General features: G+C 41.9%; 1 protein-coding gene across 1 annotated transcript in view; it reads right to left on the bottom strand.

Annotated features, from left to right (window-relative positions):
- Positions 1 to 22,294, bottom strand: part of arid3a (AT rich interactive domain 3A (BRIGHT-like)) — a 64,429-nt gene that overhangs the window by 27,255 nt on the left and 14,880 nt on the right. Inside the window, exons 2-3 of the mRNA XM_034711965.1 lie at positions 9,291 to 10,041; positions 8,920 to 9,202 (exon numbers count right to left, since the gene is read on the bottom strand). Coding sequence (XP_034567856.1) covers positions 8,920 to 9,202; positions 9,291 to 9,631 — 624 coding nt within the window. The 5' untranslated portion in view covers positions 9,632 to 10,041. The remainder of the gene's footprint in view (positions 1 to 8,919; positions 9,203 to 9,290; positions 10,042 to 22,294) is intronic.

Below are 22,294 nucleotides of genomic sequence, written 5' to 3'. Positions count from 1 at the left end.
AGACGATTCATACACAATGACAGAGATGTGCAAGGATTCCTGCCTCAAAATACTCCTTTCCTTTTCTTTTTTTTCATGAACGCTTCCACAGATGGAAGTCAGGAGGGAAGCTTTGGCAAATAACTACAGAAGAAATCACAGAACATGCCAAAATAAAACCAATAACAGCACAACAGCCAAAGAAAACAGCAGGAGGAAAGCGCTAGCCTCAGCCTTTACGCAATCTCTGTTTACATTCCTGCTCCAGCCCCGCTCTACTCCTTCATATTGAGCGCTTGCCAATTTCCAGAATCCCCGTGGCTGTACAGCCTCTGACATCAGCTGCATGCTGCACGCAGGGCGTTCGACTGCACAGCTCTGCTGTGCTTCACAGTCAAAATGAGCATGTAGTACACACTCATCTTGGCAGTGGTTCAAAGCGCCGTGCCAAGTCAAACCACTGACTTTTTTTCCCCCCTTGTTCCCTCGGTCACACCTCCCCTCTCCCCTCCCGCGCTCTTCCTCCTCCTCTCAACAGGAAAACTCACAGAGGTCTTCCCATGCTGCCCCGGCCTTTTGTTTTCAAGTCATGAACGAGACCCATTAACCCCTTGTTTTCTTTCTGTTAAACACAGATCACTGCTCGCTGAGGTTCCTTTGGGCACGACACGATGAGCTCAATGAGAACCCTCCTGTGCTGATGGATACAAGCCCGGATAATACAGAGAAGAAAACCAGAGACAGACGGTTTAATACAGCTGAGATAATCTGGATTAATCCACTGTGGATTGTTTGTTTACAGCAGAACATAAATACTACAGAAAAAAAGAAAAGCTGTGTGTGAAATGATGATCAAGTAACGTCGGCGTTAAGCAAGGAGACAGTATTTCATGTAAACAGTGTGTTTCAGAGATCTATGAAAGACTTTAAGTTGAGAAATACTCAGGATATAAACCATATTTAGCATTTTACTGTCACCTAATGAACGAGGGCGTGAAGTCTGCAGAAAAAGAAAAAGCAACGAGGAAAACAGGAAGTTTGTTCAATCTGTCAGCAGATTTCAGGTTTCCCCTTCGATAGTTTTTAACTAAACAAACCTACAGCTGTTAAAATTCACAACACCGTTTAAAAAAACAACGTGCTTCAGCTCCTTCATACAACCCGAGGCAGATCAAAAGGCCTGAACGAGACCACTGAGGGATATAAACCCAACGAGCACTTATCAGACAGCTGTATCAGCAAAAACCTGACTGGCAATCCCAATAAGTGTCGCTCCCAATTGGCTCACATTCGAGCTTCACTTCCTGTAGCCACTAACGGCCCCCTCCCCCTACTCCCAAAGAGTGTGGGTGTGTGTGTAAGCAATTTAATGTTTAATGCCAGCTCCCCTCCATTCGCCCTGATCATGGTGAGTGCCATGAATTTTTAAAGACATCCCTTCTTTACTGTCCATCTGGGCTCCATCTGCCCAGCTGCTGATGTTTAAAGCAGACAGAGACACAGAGGAGGAGACTTCAAAGGCTCTGCATGGCCTCTGGACCGTTTCTGTCCTGAGGAGGATATTGTTTAGAAAGGGGGCAGCGGAGTGGGGCTCTTATATGAATATATACTGAAGCATTGAGAAGACTTAACATTAATACAACCAGACTGAAGCTGCACATTCACATATTTTACTCGCTCTGACGCCGAACACTGGAGTGTTCCTGGAAACCTGAACAGCTGACGGACAAACATTAAATTAAGTTTGAATTAAGAACATCAAATATGGCAGCAATGACTTTCTTATGTTAGCAAACGTTAGCATGAGCAGCTAAACATAGGCTAAGCTAGCAAATTCTGCTGTTATAGCTAAAGTAGCCAACATTTTATGCAGGTAATGTAGCTAATGTCGCTAAGTAGCATTCAAATCTTTATTAAAATGTTTCACATAATTCTCAATTAGTGTGTTCAAAGTCAAAATTTAGTACCATTTAGCTAGAAATACTGTAGCTAATTTCTAATTCATTACATAGCTCTTTTAGCTAACGTAAGCTAAAGCTAATAGAAGAGTACACAGCTAGCTTGTATCACTACTATTTATTATTATTAAATTTTTTAAAGTGTTTTTTGGGGCTTTTGTGCCTTTATTAGATAGTACAGCTGAAGAGAGACAGGAAACATGAGGAGTGGAGAGCAGGAAAAGACATGCAGGAAATGGTCGCGGCAGGGAGTCAAGCAGGACGATAGCCTCTCTGCATGGATGCTTAGACAGCTAGGCCGCCAGCGCCCCTATAGCTGCTATTAATATCTTCAACTCCCATGTTTATAATACTGGGGCTTTAGCAGGCTGGCTAGTAAAATAAGCGATAAATGTTAGCTAGCATTACCAAAATAAGCATATCAAAGGAAGTGAGGCTAGCAGCTGTAGCTTATTTTGCCAGCATAGCTAAAGAAGCTAATGTAGAAGCATTAACATTTCTACTGTCTTTTTAAAAAGCTGGAAATCTAACAAACTTGCCCACTGCCCAACTCATGAAATGCAGCCAATATGGAAGTGTTAAAAACTGCAGTTCCTTGCATGTCCACTAGAGGCTGGCTCCAGAATACAGGAAACCACATACACACCCATTCAAAGAAGACGATCTTTACAGCAGAAATAAACATGTTTACAGTCTGGTACAAAAAACAGTGTAGTCTGGATAGCTCACACTGTACCGGGGTGATTTTTCATAACTCAGCAGTTTAGAAGATATTAACCCTCCTATTATCCTTGGGGTCAATTGGACCCCATTCAATGTTTGTCATATTTCATGACTTTTCCTAATTTAATGGGGACAACTGGGAAAACATAAAATTAAAATGTTGATTTGTTCCAACTACAAACAACAATCCAACAATTACCAGTGGTGTTCCTTGGGGTCAATTTGACCCTGTTTTAGCTGTATAAAACATAAGACATTTAAACATTTTACACATGTGTTTTATTTGTTTTGGATGATATTGAGGTCACTATAACATACATTTTTATGACCTAAAAGAAACATAAAGTACCTGAAACATAAACCTGGGTAACAATCAGTTTCTGGAGGTTTAAATTGCGGGGGTTAAAACTGACCCCAAGGATGAAAAATGTGAGTAAGTTTGAGGGTAACAGGAGGGTTAAGATTACTAGTTGTGCATAATTAGAGGCACAGCTGACTTGATAGACAGGTGGGAACACTGTAGCTATTAGCGAGGAGGCTAAAGGCCCGCCTCTTTACCTCACACTAGCTTGACAGACGTTATGCTGAGTTCAGCATTTCCAATATTGCACCCTCCGACGATCAGCTTCAGAAACAGACAGGTGACGTCACAGATACTTATTCATATCTGTATATTTCTTGCTTCTCCAGTTCAATGGAAGTCAATACGTTTTATTTCAAGGTGTTAAATCACTAAACAAACCCAGACTACATGAAACTGAACAGCAGCAAAGTTCACTGAATTCTTGTTCACCATCAGGGCTCATGGAGTCAACTCCTCACTCTCTATCTCCCAGCTAAACTGTCCCTGAGACCTTTCACCACCACCGTCTATATGTGTTGGTATCACCGAGTGGAGGAAACATGTTTCCATCTGAACCTCGACAGCATTTGATTGGTTGTTAATGGGAACAGGCGTGGGCTAGCTCTCTAGCCTTTACCTTTAAAAGGAGCGTGAACGTTTTTCCGTAAATAAAAAATGCAGAGCTCAATGCAAAGGGTGATATTGATACGGGCATTTAAAGGGGGTGGATGTATGGGTGTAGGTTAAGGTTTGGGGGAGGGCTGAAATAACTCTGGTGAAAGGTAACTCCAGCAGCAACGCAAATCAGTTTCAATTACAAACAAAATGCAAAGATGCTGGCATAATATGATATGAGCATCAATCCATGTCCTTTATTTAATGCTGCAGGGCTCTGACCAATAGGAAACCACTGACAAAGCAGGAAGTATAATTTGATTCATTTAGGTACAACCACAGCGTGATTGGACATCGGAACAGACAGCGTGTCCTGGCTGGATTTAGTCTGACCTTTCAGCTGAGAGTGTGGAGAGAGGAAGGTGCCCGGCTGATCCACGAGGAATGCAGATTTGACCTTAGCTGATATTCTCATACAGCCGAGGGGTGAAGAACATCACCTGGAGGTGGGGACTGAGTAATGCTCTTCACCCACTTGGCATCAGGTTGATCTGGATAGTTTAGAAGAACTAAAGGAGCTTACTCTTTTCCATGTATTGGATTATATTCCTTTGAGTTGTAATCTCCTTTCAAACTTTCTATCACTCATTCAGTTGCCATTTTCTCGCCCACAATGTCTTTTGAAACCCCGTCTCTCTTGGAATTTCCTCTTTCAAAAGGAAGTTTCTTTATTTTCGTCCTCACGCCTTGTGTGTGTTTTTTTCACGAAGGACCTTGGACATGTTCAGGATCTATTGTTGTTGTGAGCGCACAGAGACATTATGTTGCTCCGGGCTCCACGAGGAACCCGATGTGATCAAGAGAAGGATAGTTCTCAGTGGGGAAGTGATCCAACTGCAGTGTACTGATAGAGGCATGCAGGGTTTCTGCTGAGGATCTGGGGTTGGTAGTGGCCACATTATCACCCTCCCTCAGGCACATTCCAACAGCCTCCACCCACCTGCCCAAAATAAACTGTACAGCCTTAACCCCTTCCTCCCCGCCCCGTGCCCTGAGAAAAAAACACAACTGCAGAACACACAGAGACCTCAGAGCCTGTCTTGTAGCTTGAGGCCCTACTCAGTTATAAAGGAGTAGTTCACTGTTTTAATCTCCAAACTTAGTCATGTCTAAAGAAAGTGCTTGTTTTTCTTACTGAGTGACGCTCACTTATGACCGAGCTTCACTGCAAAGGAATGATGCTTTTCCACATGTGTGTTTCTGCAGCAGCAGCATGCCCAGAGATGTCATTTAACATTAAAACACAAAGCAGAAGACTGTAATGAGACGTTAAAGAGGAGGCTCTCTTTAAAGACCTACATCTTTCACAAGTTGTGTTTAAGACACCAGACATGACTCAATAATTCAAGGTTTCAAAGTACTTTACTGTCATTTCTATGTTTGAAAACAAAATGTTCAGCGTACATAATCCTAAAGTGACTTAAATAAATTAAAATACATATTTAATAATAACTGTATAAAAACGATTTAAAAGGTTGTATAGAAGAGGAAGAACTTTTTCAAACTGAACACAGATAAAACTGAAAGTTAAATCAAACATAGAAAACCAGGGAGTGGTTTTAGAGTCCGTTTTTAATTTGAATGCTCATTTTCACAAGGTTCCAAGTACTTCATTTTATTATCTTAGAAACAGGAAGTCAGATCTATTTTAACTCAGAAAGACGCTGAAGTTTTAATTCATCGTATCGATTATTGTAACTCGTAACTTTTTACTGGATTACCCAAAAAGTCTCTGAAAAAACTGAAACAGATCACATGACTCCACTTCTTCAAGTTCTGCTCTGGTGACCTGTTTCTTTTACTTGTTCTTAAAGCTCCTCCATACATCATAGATCTCATGTTATTTTATATTTCAGCTTGATCACTGAGGTCCTCGAATGCTTCCCTTTTAAATGTTCCTCATGTGAGAGAGAGCTTTTTGTTTTTATGCCCCTAAACTCAGAGCTCTCTTAAACTCTCTAAACTTAAGACTTACCTTTTTAATCTGGCTTTTAATGTGGAGTAATTTCCTTTTAGCCCTGGAGTGAATTATGACAATTATAACCACTGTTTTAGCATCATTTTTATTGATTTTATTTTATTCTATCTAATTTTGTTTTCATTTAATTGGTATTTATCTGATCTCATCTTATTGATTCAGTTTTTTCTGATCTGATTATATTCTATTTTCTTTATTTTATTTTTCTGACATTAACCTGCTTTTATTTTATTTATTTTATTTTATTTTTCTGGTGTTTAATCTTATTTTATTTTCTTTATTTTATTTATTTTCTTCATTTTATTTTAATTTCTGGTATTTATCTGATTATATTCTTTTGATTTTATTGTATTTTTCTGATATCTATATGATTTTATTCTATTGATTTTATTGTATATTTCTGGTGTTAATCTTATTATATATTCCTGATTTTATTGTATTTTTCTGATATTTATCTGAATATATTTCTGATTTTATTTTAATTATTTTACTGTATTTTAAACTACATCATATTAACTCCTCTCTCTTGTTTTAGCCTTGTATTATTTTACCTGGTGCTGTTGTTTTCTGTCTCTCTGTGGTTTTGTGAAGCACTATGGGCTGCCTGCTTGACTATATGAAAGTTGATATATAAATACAGATGAGATGAGAGCAGTGACAATGAACTATAAAACTTCAACCTCTTAGATTCATCTCTTCAGCTCTGAGTTTTCATGCAGCTGCACAAAGTCACATTAGCACATTGTGTAGAAGACGTCTTGCTCGGGTCTTATTTGACCAAGATGCAAACGTCAAATGTGAACTGATGACATTTATTACAACACTTAACCTCCCCCACTTAAACTGAAAGCATATGAAACTCTGAAGTCTTCTTCTAACACGACGAGAAGAAACCACAAATGGCACTTTGAGAAAAAGAAGAAGAAGCAGAAGAAGAAAAATGGCGCCCGCTAAATACAAATTAAAGCTGAAATCACCGACTTTGATACGCTTTGGGTTAGAATTATCAGGGGAGGGACTGCCCTCATCACAACAGGCCTATCATTTATGCTTTACACATTGCACACACAGCACTTTCGCAGCGGATTCACATGGAAAAGCTACAATTATTACTAATCACCGTAATCATCCAAGCCCTAAATTAGCCCTGTGTGAATAATGTGCAGGGTTAAAATCCTGAATTCACTGCGTTATGAGCACTCAGCAGGAAAGAAGTTAGGAGCCGTGACTCCCTGATGTGACAGATATTGCTCCACTCCTTTATTGTATGAAAAAGCTTGAAGAGGGTTTCGAAAGGTTTGTAGTTTGTGTTGTGTCTCCACAGAGGGAGGAGCAGAGCGGAACAGGCGTTACATACGTTTAATCAACAATGGATTGGGTAACACTATCTTAGCAGTCAAGATACTGGCTCCCTTGATTACATAACCGTCGGTGACTGACTGACATGTCATGATAAAAATGTACACTGCATGTCCTACCTGACACATGAAAACCACCAACTGTTCACAGAGAGGGAGGGAGGGAGGGAGGAGTGGTGGACTACTTTAACATGCAGTTTAACTCTCTCTGCTCTTTGATTACAAGAACAAGGCCTTCAATTACAGAAGCTGTGGCTGAGTTTAAAATGAAGCTCATGCAGCTTTCACAAGGTCCACCGGATTTTATTTACCTCCAACAAACTGAAGGTTTTTATATGAAAGACAGAGAAAAACAGAATCTGTGTTTATATAAAAAACACAAACTGAGGCTCGTACTGTCGGACATGTTGCATGATTTGAGATTTGGCTACAAGCCAAGGCAGTGTTTGTATTACAATAGAAGCTTCCATTGCGTCATACAGGCTGCCTTTACATAAAACAGAGCTCTGATGCAACACAATGTACTCCAAGCTTCTAGGATTCAAACTCATACTGTTTTTAATGTTTAAAGGATTAATTCATGATATCAAAAATGTTGCAAGAAGTTCCTGAGATGTTTCTATAATTGTATTACTTTAATGTTTTATTTAAATTTTGATGCTTTGTTTTTATTTTACTGTTTTATTTTAATTTTAATGTTTTTTAATTTTAATGTTTTATTTTTATTTTAATGTTTTAATTTAATTTTAATGTTTTATTTGTATTTTAATGTTTTGTTTTTATTTTACTGTTTTAATTTAATTTTAATGTGTTTTAATTTTAATGTTTTATTTTAATGTTTACTTTTATTTTAATGTTTTATTTTTATTTTAATGTTTTATTATTTTATTTATCAACTTAGTGTTTATTTCTTTTTTTTCTTCTTTTTTTCTCTTTTTTCTTCTTCTATTTATCTACTCAATTCTTTTTAGATTTTTAGTGCATTTTTTTTTTCTTTACCCTTTTAATGAATTATTTTGAACCCTCAACTTATTTTAAATTGCCTATTTTTTTTTATTAGTGCGAATTAACCTCTTCTTCAAAATGCTAACGTTTTTTAATATGTAGTATTTTTTTACATTATTTTATTTCTGCTTCTTTCTTGTTTTCAGTCGCTGTAAAGCACTTTGAATTGCGTTTGATTTGTATGGACGGTGCTTTATAAATAAAGCTTGATTGATTGATTGAACACAGAAAAGTTAATGCAATCTCTGCAGTGAGTAAAGGACACAATGGTGCTTCTAATATGATCAATAGTTACTGTTTCATGGCGCTAATAGTTGGAAGGAACATCCTCTCTTATGATCGGATTTCATTTCAGAAGTTGTCAGTTTGTCCGTGTGCTCTCGCTCTGAGCAGCTTTTTCTTTCATCAGCAGCCTCCTGTAAGTAGATTTTACACTTCCTAACTCTCTCAGCAGCAGCCCTCCATCTAAACTTAGCTGTTGACAGACTTAAATCTCTTCACGTAAACAGCCCGTCTTATTCCACAGGGGCCTCCCTCATAATATCCAGCCCACTAGCATGTTTACAGTAAACGCCCGCATGGTAAAGCTGTTAAAATGAAGCCTGATCCTCCCCCTCCTCTCCCCTTCTCCTCCTGCGCTCAGCTTCTCTTTCTCAGCTGCTGTTCCATTCATGACAGGAAGTTACTTTTCTTTTTTAACTCTCGGGTAACAAGCGAAAGAAATGTCAACTCAAGCAGCGAGCTAATGCACAAGAGGACTGGATATTCAGAGCAGATGTTGCAAAGACAAACTTCAGAGCTGATAAGAAAACTCAGTGACATGTTCTTGTATTCAAAGTGCAGGAGGAGGAGAGAGTACTTCGGGAGTCAGATGTGTGGTGTGACACGCTGGCATCCTACCTGTCTGAACTGCTCCTCGTAGGTCCATTCTCCGTGGTCCTGAGCGCCCAGGTGGCCGTGCGTGGCGTGTGGAGGGAGGATGGCGACTCGGGGCTCCTGGTCCACGCTGGGTCGGGCCTTCAGCAGCTGGGAGTGCGGGTGGAGCTGGCGATGGGGCAGCAGGAGGATGCCCTTGCCCGGAGCCACTGCGTCGTGTCCTGTCGGCAGACCTTCCTCTGCCAGGTCGTCATCAAAGTCTTCCTCCATCTCTCCTTCAAAGTCTTCCTCGTCCCATTTCTGCTTTCTGTGAAAACAGAGTTTAAAAATGAAGACATGTAGAAGAAGAAGAAGAAGCAGTTTGATGCTACCTGACCGGTAAACGTAGTACTTACATCTGCTCCTCTTCATCAGACCCCATCATGTCCTTGTAATGCTCATCCCCTTCATCATTATCATCATCCTCATCCTCGCCCCCACTGCTGCGCTCTGACATGGGGCTATCCGACACCCTCTGCAGTCCTGCCGCCGCCGCACGCATGGCTGCCAGCGCCGCAATCTGTGCCTGCTCCGACTCAGGGGCAGGGCTCCCCATTGGCTCGTCCCTCCCCACTCCCCCTCCACCTGTGCGGATCTGAGTGTGCTGTGCGGCTGCTTGCTGCTGAAGCTGCTGCTCCATCAGCAGCTTGGCCCTCTGCTGCCTGTGCAGGTTCTCCATGACGGCCTGCAGCTTCATCTCCAGGGAGAGCGGCACGGTGTCAAAGCTGCCTCCTTCACCGAAGGAGCAACCAATCAGGGGCCGGGGTAAGGGGGACAACGGTCAAACCTTCTGCCGTGGGAGGGATCGCCAACTGAGCTGGAGGTTTGGAGGTTATGGTTGTGTGGATAAGTGGGTCCTTGAGGAGTGGGAGGAGGAGGAGAAGGAAGAGGAAGAGGAGGGGGGTCGTTCAGAACCCTGAGACATGCAGTCAGCGGTCAGTAGCAGCTCTGGTGGAGACAGAGGCCTCTCTCTTGTCTCGGTGGGTTTTCCTGCAGCACGGGGGGAAGTGAGGCCGGCAGCAGAGTTGAGCTGCACAGAATTCAGAGAGGCACAAGTTTCGGAAGCCAAGGTGGGAGGACAAGAGTGTGCCGAGAGACTACAAAGACCTGATGGGGGAGAAAAAGAGCAGAGCGTCAGACGAATACTTCCCTTGTCAGCTTTCTCCAAACGCCACATCGTCAAATCACAATAGTCTCTTTTTATTCTACCTTATGGTTCCTCGTTTCTCAAAGACAGAGATTAGCAGCAAGAAAATCAAGTGTGAAACTGAAGCTTTCTAAAAAGGTTCTGAGTTGCAAAAGAGCAGGAAACTGAAAGTCTAATTTTACACACAACAAAAGCCAGAATTAGTCAGGAAGCCACACAAAGCATCAATACGCAGCCCCCTGAGTCGATGACTGTTGTGCAACACGTGCAGCGTTACTCACAGTCAGACCAGACGAGCCGCTTACACAGGACACAACTCTTCGACCTCAATGAGAGGAAGTGAAATCACAGGAAGAACCGTCACTTTTCTTCACCTGGTTGGCTCACCGCCAAAATCAATTTCTGCCCAGCGGCGAAGAGAAGCGGCATCAGACGGTTCTGTCTCGAGGCAGACGTGATAAATATTCAGAGGTGTGACTCTGCTCAGGTATGACTGCCGTGTTTTTCCCTTCAGTTAAAGACTTTTGCAAATTAGATGAGTCGGGGGTTTTCTTTTTCTGTTTTTGACGCTGCTGTAGGCGTAAACTCTGCTCCTACATACCTGTTCCTAAAAGTGCACAGGTATGCAAAGTCTGAATCAAAAGGTGTTTTATTTTACCTGCTTAACATCTGCAGTTTCACTACCATGATGCATTTTTCATGCCTAACAGAAAGCAGGCTCTGTCATGAGCACAACACTACACTACAGCCTGCTCCCTGTTTTCAGCAGTGATAACTCAAAACTGAAGCCATGGATCCTCCAGAGTTACACAAGCAGTCGATCCCGCCCTCTCGGTTTCCTCTGAGCCAGGTGAAGGAGCCGGTGAAGGCTGCAGCTTCGATCCGTCAGCCACAGATAAGAGCTGCACACAGAGTCAACAGCTCGTGGGGAAATGAATGCTGAGCGCAGGTGTCGAGACTCGCCGAGGTGCCAGTCATGACAGGAGGCAGCGGTGACTGTACGAGTCCACTCATTCAGACACGCTGACTAATACACAACACATGACTAATACAGGACAGACCCGAGGAGGCACCAGCTGCACCGAGAGTCTCAGAGAGTCCAGGTTTTTTATTGAACTCTTACACTGGATGAAAGTATGAATCATTCAGTTTGAGTTTAGTTTCTCTGTTCGACAAGGAAACCAGACGACATAGGCTGAAATTTGTTTCTTGACGTCGCAGGAAAAAAACATGTACAGAAAGTATACCGTCAGGAAGTTTCTTCTTACTGTTTTCCTCGTGCTCAGTTTGTCTCTTTATGATTAGATCATTTAGCATGTCGCTGTATGTTCAGAGAGCTGATATCAGGCCCTTGTAGCAGCTGTTCATATCTATTAAGAATGTTAGATATGAATAAAGGTGTGTGATGTTTCTCTGCTTTCCATCTTTATCAGGGTGCAAAAAGGAGGGGTGGAAAATGTGCATGATACTATCCCATACTTTACCATCCATACCATGATACTATAACATACCATACTTTACCCTAAACTATCAAAACCATACATACCATTCCATACAATGATAAACCTATATACCATCCATATCATATAATACCATTCCATAATATACATATAGCTTAGTATACCCTGCCCTACCCAAAACTATCATACCATCCTATACCATGATAAACATATACCTGACTGTACCCTACCCTACCCTAAAATACCATACATATATATATATTAGGGGTGCAACAATACATGTATCTGTATCGAACCGTTCGATGGTCACGGTTCGGTACGCCCTATGAACCGAACAATACGCAATTTTAGATTTATTTGATCACTTCTGACGAGGCGCTCTGTGCTGAAAGTTCAGCGGATCTGCGCTCGACTCCTCTGGGCTGCATTGTCGAGCGCAGGTCCACTGAACTGCGCGCTCCTCCCACATTCATTCAGTCCAAGCCTATGGTCCAAGCTGATCACGTTTGTTTTAACTGTGCTTCATATGGAAATATAGATTTCACCACACAACGGTCTGCTGGGTTCATATGTTCACGTATGTGTGCGCCCGCACGAGAGGGAAGCACGAGTGATCCGCTTTGGTTGCAGATCAGAGTTGTTCCGTGGTCCTGTAGTGATGCTAGTCTGGATGATATGTTTTTAAAGTGCGTTTATGCATTACTTGTGGTCTTATACTGCATGCTGTGTAGACTTCAGCCTGATACCGGACAGTGTTTTCCTGCCATTACATCGGGGGCGCACCCGCCGGGTCCCGCCCCCCCTTGGAAGTCAAAGCAGAAGTGATTTAAGGGTCCCTCTCTCATAGATCAGGTCTATACCTTGTTCTTTTATGTAACAGACTAAATATCTTCATGTTATTTATCTTATTTACATGACGGGATGTCATTTCTGTCTCTACATGGTCGCGCGTTCACAATTCTCCTCTGCTCTCTATCGCGCACGGCAGATGCGCACGCAGACAGACAGACAGACACACACACACACACACGCAACCCCCCCATGCACAGCAGAACATGTGTCAGGTATAGCTGCCCCTGATACATTTAATTTAATTTAAAAACTGCTTTTGAGCTGAAACAAATGTTGGAAATTTCAATAAACTACAAGTAACAAAAAAAGTCATGGAAATTTCTTTTTTTCTGTATCGAAAACGTATCGAACCGAACCGAACCGTGGATTTTGAGTATCGTTGCACCCCTAATATATATATATATATATATATATATATATATATATATATATATATATACCATACCAAACAATACCATATCATACTGTACCTTCACCTACACTACCATACCATGATGAACTTGTATATACCATATCATGATGTACATATACCATGTCATATAATACATACCATAACATGCCATATCATGATACTATGCTATATCATGATAAACATATACCATGCCAGGATGGGCAATGATTTTCGAACATTCAAATATTCCTTCACTTTGTAATAATCGTAGAGTTACTTCTAAAATGTTCTCATTTTTAAAGTATAATTTTTCATCATTTCTACCGGTGCCTGGTTGTAACACAGTAATCCCACCAGACGGTGGCTACAGATCGTCTTTAAGCTGTTTGCTAACAGCATTAAGTAACAGAAGAAGAAGAAGAAGAGTGCTAACTGCATTAAATAGCAAAAGAAGAAGAACACATTTGCGACAGTCGCAGCAATTTTCTCCAGGCAGTTATTCAGATAATCGTCAAATGAATGCCAATGACTATCAAATAGTATTTTGGCACATCCCTATACCATACCACGATATATATATCATACCATGCCATACAGTACTATACATAGCCAGAACTACCACACCATACCCTAAACTTCCATACCAAACCATGATACATATACCATAAAACACCATACCATAACCTACCTTACCCTGAAGTACCATGACATGCATTGCATACGCTACCCTACCCAACTCTAAGGTAATGATGATATCACTGATTCTGTGACTGTTAATATGATAGTATTAATATCATGAAATGAAGCATCATTTTATCTGATTAACTAAAGTATACAAGATGCCCATAAAAGGTAGAGTGAAGGGTTAATGTCATTAGTATCTCTGCAAAGAGTCATGAAGCGACACAGTGAGTCAAACTGGAAGGTAACTCTGTTCAGAGTGCCGTCTCATTTCAGGTTAATATTGATGTTTGGCGCGAGTGATTCAATAACTACAATAACTTTTACAAGAAGCCTCTGAAGCAATAATATAACAGACTAACGAAACACCTGATCGCTCTGTATGGAAGAGAAGTTTGTGTTTGAGTGGGAGGCAGAAAAGCAGGTCGTCTTATGCAACAACTTACAACAGAAGACATGAGCGTGTGGAGGGCACTGATGAGGAGGAAGTGTCCACACATTTTCTATATGTTGGTGAATCAAATAAAGTTCTGCTTTCATTCAGTGAGAACGTCCTCTTCTGTATCGTACATGTGTATCATCAGAGGAGTTGATTCAGCTTGTTTTTGCAGGAGAACAATTCAGGATAGTTGAATCAGCTGCTGACTCAGGGCCTCCAAAAAAAAGCACATTTGATTGCAGGGAACATTAAGTGCTACCTCTTCCACAGCGTCAGAATAACAGCACTTTATGCTTCTGTGGCTTGGACGAATCAACCAGGACAGTCTGAGCCACAACAACAAGAGAGGAGAAAACAAGAAGATGAAGCGCTCTCAGTCTCGATTAAACTCCAAAACATGCTGCCGTCAGCAAACAGTCGGTCATACGTCTGAACCACAAAGTGAAATTCAACAGCACAAAGTTCTGCCGACACAGCATCAAGTCTTAGAGGTGTTAAAAGATGAAGAAGAAGAAGAAGAAGAAGAAGAAGAAGAAGAAGAAGAAGAAGAAGAAGAAGAAGAAGAAGAAGAAGAAGAAGAAGAAGAAGAAGAAGAAGAAGAAGAAGAAGCCAGCTCATTCAAGCGAGACACAGGCTGTGCATTCGAGAAATGTTGCACAAGGAAATAAGAGCTGTGAAACTTGTGTTTCTTCAGCCGGTGAAGGAAGTGACAACTGTCGGAGCAGATGCAGCGCGGCAGCCGACAGATATTCAATATTGATTCATGACATTCTTCGCAGGCGATACAGGCGCAACTGAGCGGCTGCAGTTGTCAGACGGTGAATAGCACCAGTATAAGCAGGATTAAATCATCTTACCTAACTGGAACTGGTCTGACTGAGAGACAACTCGCCTCTGTTCCGCTTACTGTAAGATAAAACCTAACAGTGGGCTCGCAGAGAGACGCCGAGGCTCATGGGTGGCACCTCGGGAGTGTCCATTAATTCTGCATTAAGTGACACAAGCAAATCCACCGTCCAACGGCCTGCTGCTCTGTTTGTGTTTACTCAACATGTCAGGCAGTCAAACCTGTGTGCAAATAAGCACAGTATGTCATGTTCACGCCACGTTTCAACCACAAGTATGTCATGTATGCGATCTAAAGACAGAAGTGATTACAACAAAGCTCCTCTGTGGACTCTTCCTGCAAAGAGGGAAGCAGAAGTGGTCGCTTTGTTTCATGTCACTGCTCATCTCAGGCTGCATGATTTCAGACATGCTACATGCTGGAAATTACATTGCACCATTGACTACACACGGTCCGTCCACTTCCTCAAACGAGGGAACGAGAGGAGCTTATAGAAGTGATCATATATGATGTTGATTAGGGTCCGTTTGATACGTCCTTTAGAAAATACAGAACTGGATGTGAGCAGTGAGCCGGACACAGAGGGGAAGTGTCATTCTAATATGTAATACAAGCGTTCACGCTCCTCAGTATCCGGCGTAACAACACCAGTGTTTATTTGAAGCGGCCCTGAGTCCTTTGAATAACCGTAAGAAAGATTCACACACTGATCTGAGGTCAGGACAATAAGGAAGCTGGTCGCTGAGCCAACCTGACCATCCTTTGTCGCAAAACATCTAGTGGTTGTGTTTGATTTCTTCTTCTCACACATTATGAACAACCTGATGTTGGCTTGGATGATAAGATATTTAACATCTAACCAAGCGTAGTATCTGTGACCTCACTGGTCTGTTTCTGAAGCCGATCGCTGGTGGGTGCCATATTGGAAATGCTGAACTCAAACTAACTTCTGTCAAGCTAGCGTGAGGTAAAGAGGCGGGCCTTTAGTCTCCTCGCTAACAGCTACAGTGTTCCCGCCTGTCAATCAAGTCAGCTGTGCCTCTAATTATGCAAAACCTGTAATCTCAATATCTTCTAAATCAGTGGTGTCCAAACTTTTTTCAAGGAGGGCCACATTTGATGTTGTCAGAATACCTTAGGGCTCCTACTGAGACTTAGGAATCATAAAAGTTATATTTGAAATGTCTATTTAATAACAATTATTTAAAAAATGTTCTCACTCAATCTAAACTAAGTAGTCCTCAGTTCTCCACAAGCCATGTAAAGATTAGCAAACTTTATATTCTTCTGGAGGAAAATGTTTTTCATTCGGGTCGGGCAATGTGGGAAAAATATTGTCTCATTATTTTCCTATGGCAGGATCACGATCTGGATTTCATCGCACTCCTTTTCCATGTTGTTTGTAAGACTTTTCTGACCAGCAGACAACAATTGAAGAACTAAATAATTATTTTTGAACAATTTGTATGCACCAAATTTGACCTTTTCTGTACAATTTCCTAATTTTGATCTTGTCTTGTGTCCTCTTTTGTGTCTTCTGAACTCTTAGTGTTCATAAAGAATATTTTCACATCATGATAAAAACATTAATTTGAAAACCTGTCAACTTTAAGAGTTCTTGTGTTTCTTCTTTATAGCTTCTTGCAGAATTCCCAGAGCTTTGGCTTTTAGACAAGTAGTCCATGTGAAGTTTTTTTAGCTGTTTCTGGATTGACTTTAGTTTTGTTTGTGTGCTTGAAAGAAACTACAAATGTACAGATGATTCAGAATGTGATTAATTTCTTTGCTATTAATAACACAATTTAAGATGGAAGCTTGGGGCCATAAATAAATGGACTGTGGGCCACGATTGGCCCCCGGGCCGTACTTTGGACATGCCTGTTCTAAACCATGGGTTCCCAAACTTTTGAGGCCGGGACCTCCAATATACACGTGCCAAAGACCCCCACTGTCCCTGTCCCTTCATACTTCATTTAGCTGGTCGGATGAAAATGAGCCTAGCTTCATGCACATCTTGCTGTTTCCTGAACCTGCTGCTATTTACAACAATGGGTAAAATATGCAATTTTAGATTACTTAAAAAAATAAAATAAAAAATCTGGAAGACTTCTCCCGACCCCCACTTTGGGAACCCCTGTTCTAAATTGCTGAGTTATGAAAAATCCACCCCGTACAGTGTGTGCCGACAAGAGAGATGAGCTCTTCAGGCCTAAACTCATTTTTTGTACCAGGATGTAAACATGTTTATTTCTGCTGTAAAGATCATTTTTGTTAAATGGGTGTGTATGTGGTTTCTGGTACTTTCAGAGCCAGCCCCAAGTGGACACTTGAGGAACTGCAGTTTATAACACTTCTGCATTGGCTTCAATTCTCACACCCAGAGGTTGCTGCTTAGATTAGAGGCACAGCTGACTTGATTGACAGGCGGGAACACTGTAGCTGTTAGCAAGGAGGCTTAAGGCCCGCCTCTTTACCTCACACTAGCTCGACAGAAGTTAGGAAACAGATGGGTGACGTCACGGAGACTACATCCCTTAAATACACATCTATGTATCTAACCCAGAGGTCTTGCTTCTCACGTAAATGGTCGGTTTAAAATTCCCTCGAGACACTCAGGGGTTAATATTTGGAAGAGCGAGAAAGCGATCCATTCACAGCCTGTGTGTCGGTCAGAAAGCTTCAGAAGCTGAATAATGGGGACCTACTCTCTCTCTGACTCGGCTGGATCACGCTTACAGTTACCTTATTAGTGCAGTTAATGCAAAGAAAGTCGTTAGCTGAAGAAATACTTTAATAAAGAAGCTCCTTCATAATCTATTTCCTAGAACTCTTGGAAGGACGAGCTCCTGCTACGACGTCAGGAGACGTGCAAACAATAACACCGTAAGAGCAAAGACAGCTGTCCGACATATTCTCTCTGATTAAAAGTAAATTTTCCTTTCATTATTCTTCATTTCAGGGCAGTTGTCATGAGGCCACATTCTGACTTTGTGTTAATGTTGTTTGTGTCAAGAGGAAGGTGCACATTCCTCTTGATTCCTCCTCATTCCTCACCTGAAGTAGGTTCCACTGATTGGGGAGCTGCTGCCTGATTGACCAAGTGAAGTGAGCAGGTGACCAGCTTTAAAAAGAGCTGCAGGAAAATGGCCGCTCTCTCTACACTGCTGTGTGACCTGAGGCCCGAAGAAGAGCCTTTTGAATTTATGTTAACTTTTCTCAATTTTCGTTTCTTATCACAGGGAACCCAGCAAACTTTGTTTTTTTTTCCCTAATTGTAACTGGCTAAATAAAATATGTGCCTAAACTCCATGGAACACCTGGTTGGAAGTTTTTCTTCTTTGTTTCCACTCACACTGCCTGCATCCCACAGTATAACAGCGGTAAAGGAACCGCTTCAAATGGTGGACTCAGTTTCAAGTACATAACCTCCATGCCCCAGCAGCGCCTCTGCACCTCAGCTTCATTCCACCCCAGTGACCTTTGACCTCATGGAGAAGGCAGGAGGACCAGAGAAAAGACTAGTCACTATCAGGAGATATAGACTTTATCACACACGGCAATAAATAGCTTTACACCACCTATAAGACAAACCCTTATAATAGAGAGCTGACTATAAGACCTGCATTTAACACCTTAATTGGCTCAAGGCCTGCTGGGGGGGACCCGTGTGGGTGCAGGGTGGAGCGACCTGTGAGAGATGTCTGACCGGAGGTTAAACAATGACAGCTAAAGGGTTAATCCTCTTTTTTTTCTCCTCTTTTTTTTAAAATCCACTTTTGAGTGGCATGAAGATTGCGAGGTCTGAGCAAACAGGAGCGAGCGATAAGAAGCCGAGCTAAGGGTCTAATTCCAACGAGATAAAGAGACCCACGTCGCCTCACACACATGCACACATGCACACATGCACACGTATGTAGATATGAGCCCACGGCCTGTATAGACATGAGGCTTGTTGAGCGTCCTCGAGTAAGAGCGGTGGAGCTTTCTAACAAACGGTGCTATTTTAAAGAACACATTCTCACTGCTCTGTTTGAAACACAAACTAATCACCACATTTTCACCTGAGGTTTATTTGTGATAAATAAAGGGGGGTCTTCTGCTCCACTTAAAGGTGACATATCAAGCTTTTTTCATCAACATATATTGGTCTAAGAGGTCCCCAAAACATGTCTTTAAAGTTTATGCTCAAAAAAACACTTTGAAATCAGATTTTGGTCTGCCTGAAAAACCCTCTTCTTCAGCCCTCCTCAGAACACTCTGTTTTCCCTCTGACCACGCCCCCTCATGAAGTGGGTGTGGCCTCGGCTGTCCAGCACGTTGATCTAATGTTTACATGTTGGCTGAATATACACGGCTGCTCAGAGATCACGTTACTTCAACCCTCTGAATCTGATCCAGAATCTGATCCTGACGGAGAGGCGCCTGCAGCAGGACCTTTCTGAACCATTGGTCACAGATTTAGTGTTTCTTGTTGTTTTATTTGTCAGCATGTCGACGTGTGTCTTGGTACACAGCTACCAACATGTGGCTATGCTAACTAGTGCTAGGGGTTGAGTTGTATTTTATACAGTCTATGGGCTGAACAAGCTCCGAGCTCTGACTTCCTGTTACAGACCGGATGGCGTTGTGACGTATGAAAAACACTGAAAACTGAAACAGCTGGTTTCAGCACACATTTACAGAAAGGTGGAGAAATCAGAACAGGGGCAGAATGGAGTCTTTTACTTTTCAGGGGGTTTGTAGACAGGGACACATATTTCAGGTAGAGAACTGTTAAAAAGTCCATTTTGCATGATATGTCACCTTTAAAGTCAGACAGAAGCAGATTCTTAAAGTGATTTATGATCTCATTTCCATCCGTGATGCTGAAGGCTCTTTTCTCTCGTCCTCTAACTTCCTATAGATAAAATGTAAATCATGGGGGCGGAGCTTTAACCTGCTTTGAATAAGAAGACTCCAAGCTGCCTGGTAGTCTGCATGTGACTCTATGATTAGTGAGTGTGCGGATGGAAGTCTGCCGTCAGCCTTTATCATGTCACTCAGCGCCGTTGTCACGCCGCATGTGTCAGTGTGTACTTTACGGCTGTGTTGGCGGTGAAACAGGCTTTGTTCTGATGCTATCAACAAACATTCCTGGACAAATATGATCCTTGTCTTTTGTTCCTGGAGTCTGTTTTTCTCGATACTATAAATCATCAGGTCCTGAGACGTGAGGCGCAGTGTGATCAGAGAATCAACTGAATAGCTGCAGAGTTATCACATGGAGTTCATATTTTTAAGACAGAACACCGTTAGCTCACAGATTGTTTCTGTTTTGGGGCGCCCGTGGCCGAGCGGTCTAACCTGGGACTTCTACCAGATCCGTGTCCAGTCCGTCTCAGATCTTGTCCGTCAACACCCCCCGGTTGCATTTTCAGAACGCAGCATGGAGCAGGACTTTGACTAGAAGAGAAACCGATCAGATCCGGTGCCGTGACGGATCAGAGACTGAGCGGACATGGATCTGGTGGAATTTGGCCGTAAGCATGCGCCCCATGTACGGGGGCTACAGTTAGAGCTGAGCGATACTGAAAATAATGTTGTTGTTTTTTTAAAGATATATTTTTTGGGGCTTTTTTTTCTCGCTTTTATTGACAGGACCGCTGAAGAGAGACAGGAAATGTGGGGAGTAGAGAGCGGGGGATGACATGCAGGAAATGGTCAACAGGTCAGGAGTCGAACCGGCGCCCCCTGCGACAAGGACTGCAGCCTCTGTATGTGGGGCGCTTAGACCGCTAGGCCAGCAGCGCCCCTATTGATAATTATGTTATCACATTAAAATATTTCAGATCAGTCGATATCGATTAATGATCACAATAAATATCAAATCATTATTTCATTTTAATGTAAAGTCAGATTTTTGCTCCTGAGTGAAAGTTGAAGACAGTTTGTTAGTTTGTATCTGGATTCAGTTTCTGATGAACTTCTTGAATCCATCATCTCTGACAGTGCTAACAGGAAGCAGGTCTTTAATGTAAGATCAGATTTTTATGAAGTTTTAGTTTGCAGATTCTTATTTTTCTCATGTTGAGATTATTTACATAATTTGATTTAAATTTACAACAAATAAATATCAAACTGTATTCTGTGTATCAGTTTATAGAGTATTGTTTTGAGTTGTGTTCTCCCCTTTAAGGTTACTAAGGGTTACAGGCAGAGTGATGTTGTTTCCCACAGTGCAGTGAATGCATCACGGTTATTCAGTGTTCAGTTGTCCTACGGTCACGGTGGACATTAAACATGTTCACAGCAGAAGTTGTCTCTGTGCTCTTCCTTTACCCACATCCTGAAAGTAGATTTAATGAAATGTATAAAGTTAAGTGTCAGACTAACGACTCTGCTTTGAGCTGCTAGGTTTTGAGTTTTCTTCAGCGTCACTGTCGCTCGTCTCAGCTGTGTTTACATTCTGTTCCGAACGTCTTTAAGCCCCGCCTACCTCTCACCCTGCGACATGATTGGCTGTTCAATGCCTCTTCTTCTTCTGTCTAATGTTGGGTGGCAACTAGTGTTTAAGGCTCATTAGCGCCCCTCCATTTTAAGTGGCTGGTGGATGTAATGACATGTTTATTTATATCAACTTTTTTTTAATAAATTATTTTTTTATATATTTTTTGGCCTTTTTGCCTTTATTTGAGAGGACGGCTGAAAAGAGACAGGAAGTGTGGGGAGTAGAGAGCGGGGGAAGACATGCAGGAAATGGTCGACCGGCTGGGAATCGAACCGGCGCCCCCTGCAACGAGGACTGTAGCCTCTGTATGTGGGGCGCTTAGACCGCTAGGCCACCAGCGCCCCTTATATCAACTTTTTATTGAACTTTTTTAATTTTTATATCAAGAAGAATTAAATCCCGATAAATATTGGTATTGAATTATCGCCCAGCCCTAGCTACAGTCTTCGTCGCAGCGGTCGCAGATTCAACTCCCGTCCTCTAGCATTTGCTGCATGTCTTCCCTCGCTCTCTGCTCCCTACATTTCCTCTCTCTCGCTCTTCATCTTTCCTTTCCAATAAATGCAAAAATGCAGAAAAACAACAACAAACATTTTCCTCGAATGATGAAAACAGAATAAAAGACAAAGACCTCCGGGACAGAGGCGCTCCCCTCCTTATATGTCTAAGTTAATGTCTGTTTACACCCATGTTTACATAAATACTTTCAACAGCAAATAAAAGTATGTTCACATGTAAATTCCTCATCGTCTTATCTTCAACAGAAAAACAGCCGGGCAGCGACAAACCGCTGGAGATGTTTGCTTTGCACAAAGACATAATTTGCTTCAATTAACGGCTTTGGGCTCTTCCCTGCGGCTGAAATCAAGCGTGGGTGGTGTCTCTCTTTTCTTTTTTTAGAGGAGAGGTTGAGTATAAATCTAAAAATGGCACTCAAAACAGAAGGAGGGGTAGATGTTGTTCGGCTAATGAGAGCCATGTGGGGAGCAGAGCTGGATGAAAGTCTGGAGCTGTAAAATAAATGCTGTGACGTTTGAAACTGTGAAAGTGAAATAT

Source organism: Notolabrus celidotus, chromosome 2 (assembly GCF_009762535.1).
Source record: "Notolabrus celidotus isolate fNotCel1 chromosome 2, fNotCel1.pri, whole genome shotgun sequence".
Lineage (NCBI taxonomy): Eukaryota > Metazoa > Chordata > Actinopteri > Labriformes > Labridae > Notolabrus > Notolabrus celidotus.
The sequence above is the reverse complement of the archived record's forward strand: the minus strand, read 5'-3'. Positions and strand labels throughout refer to the sequence as shown.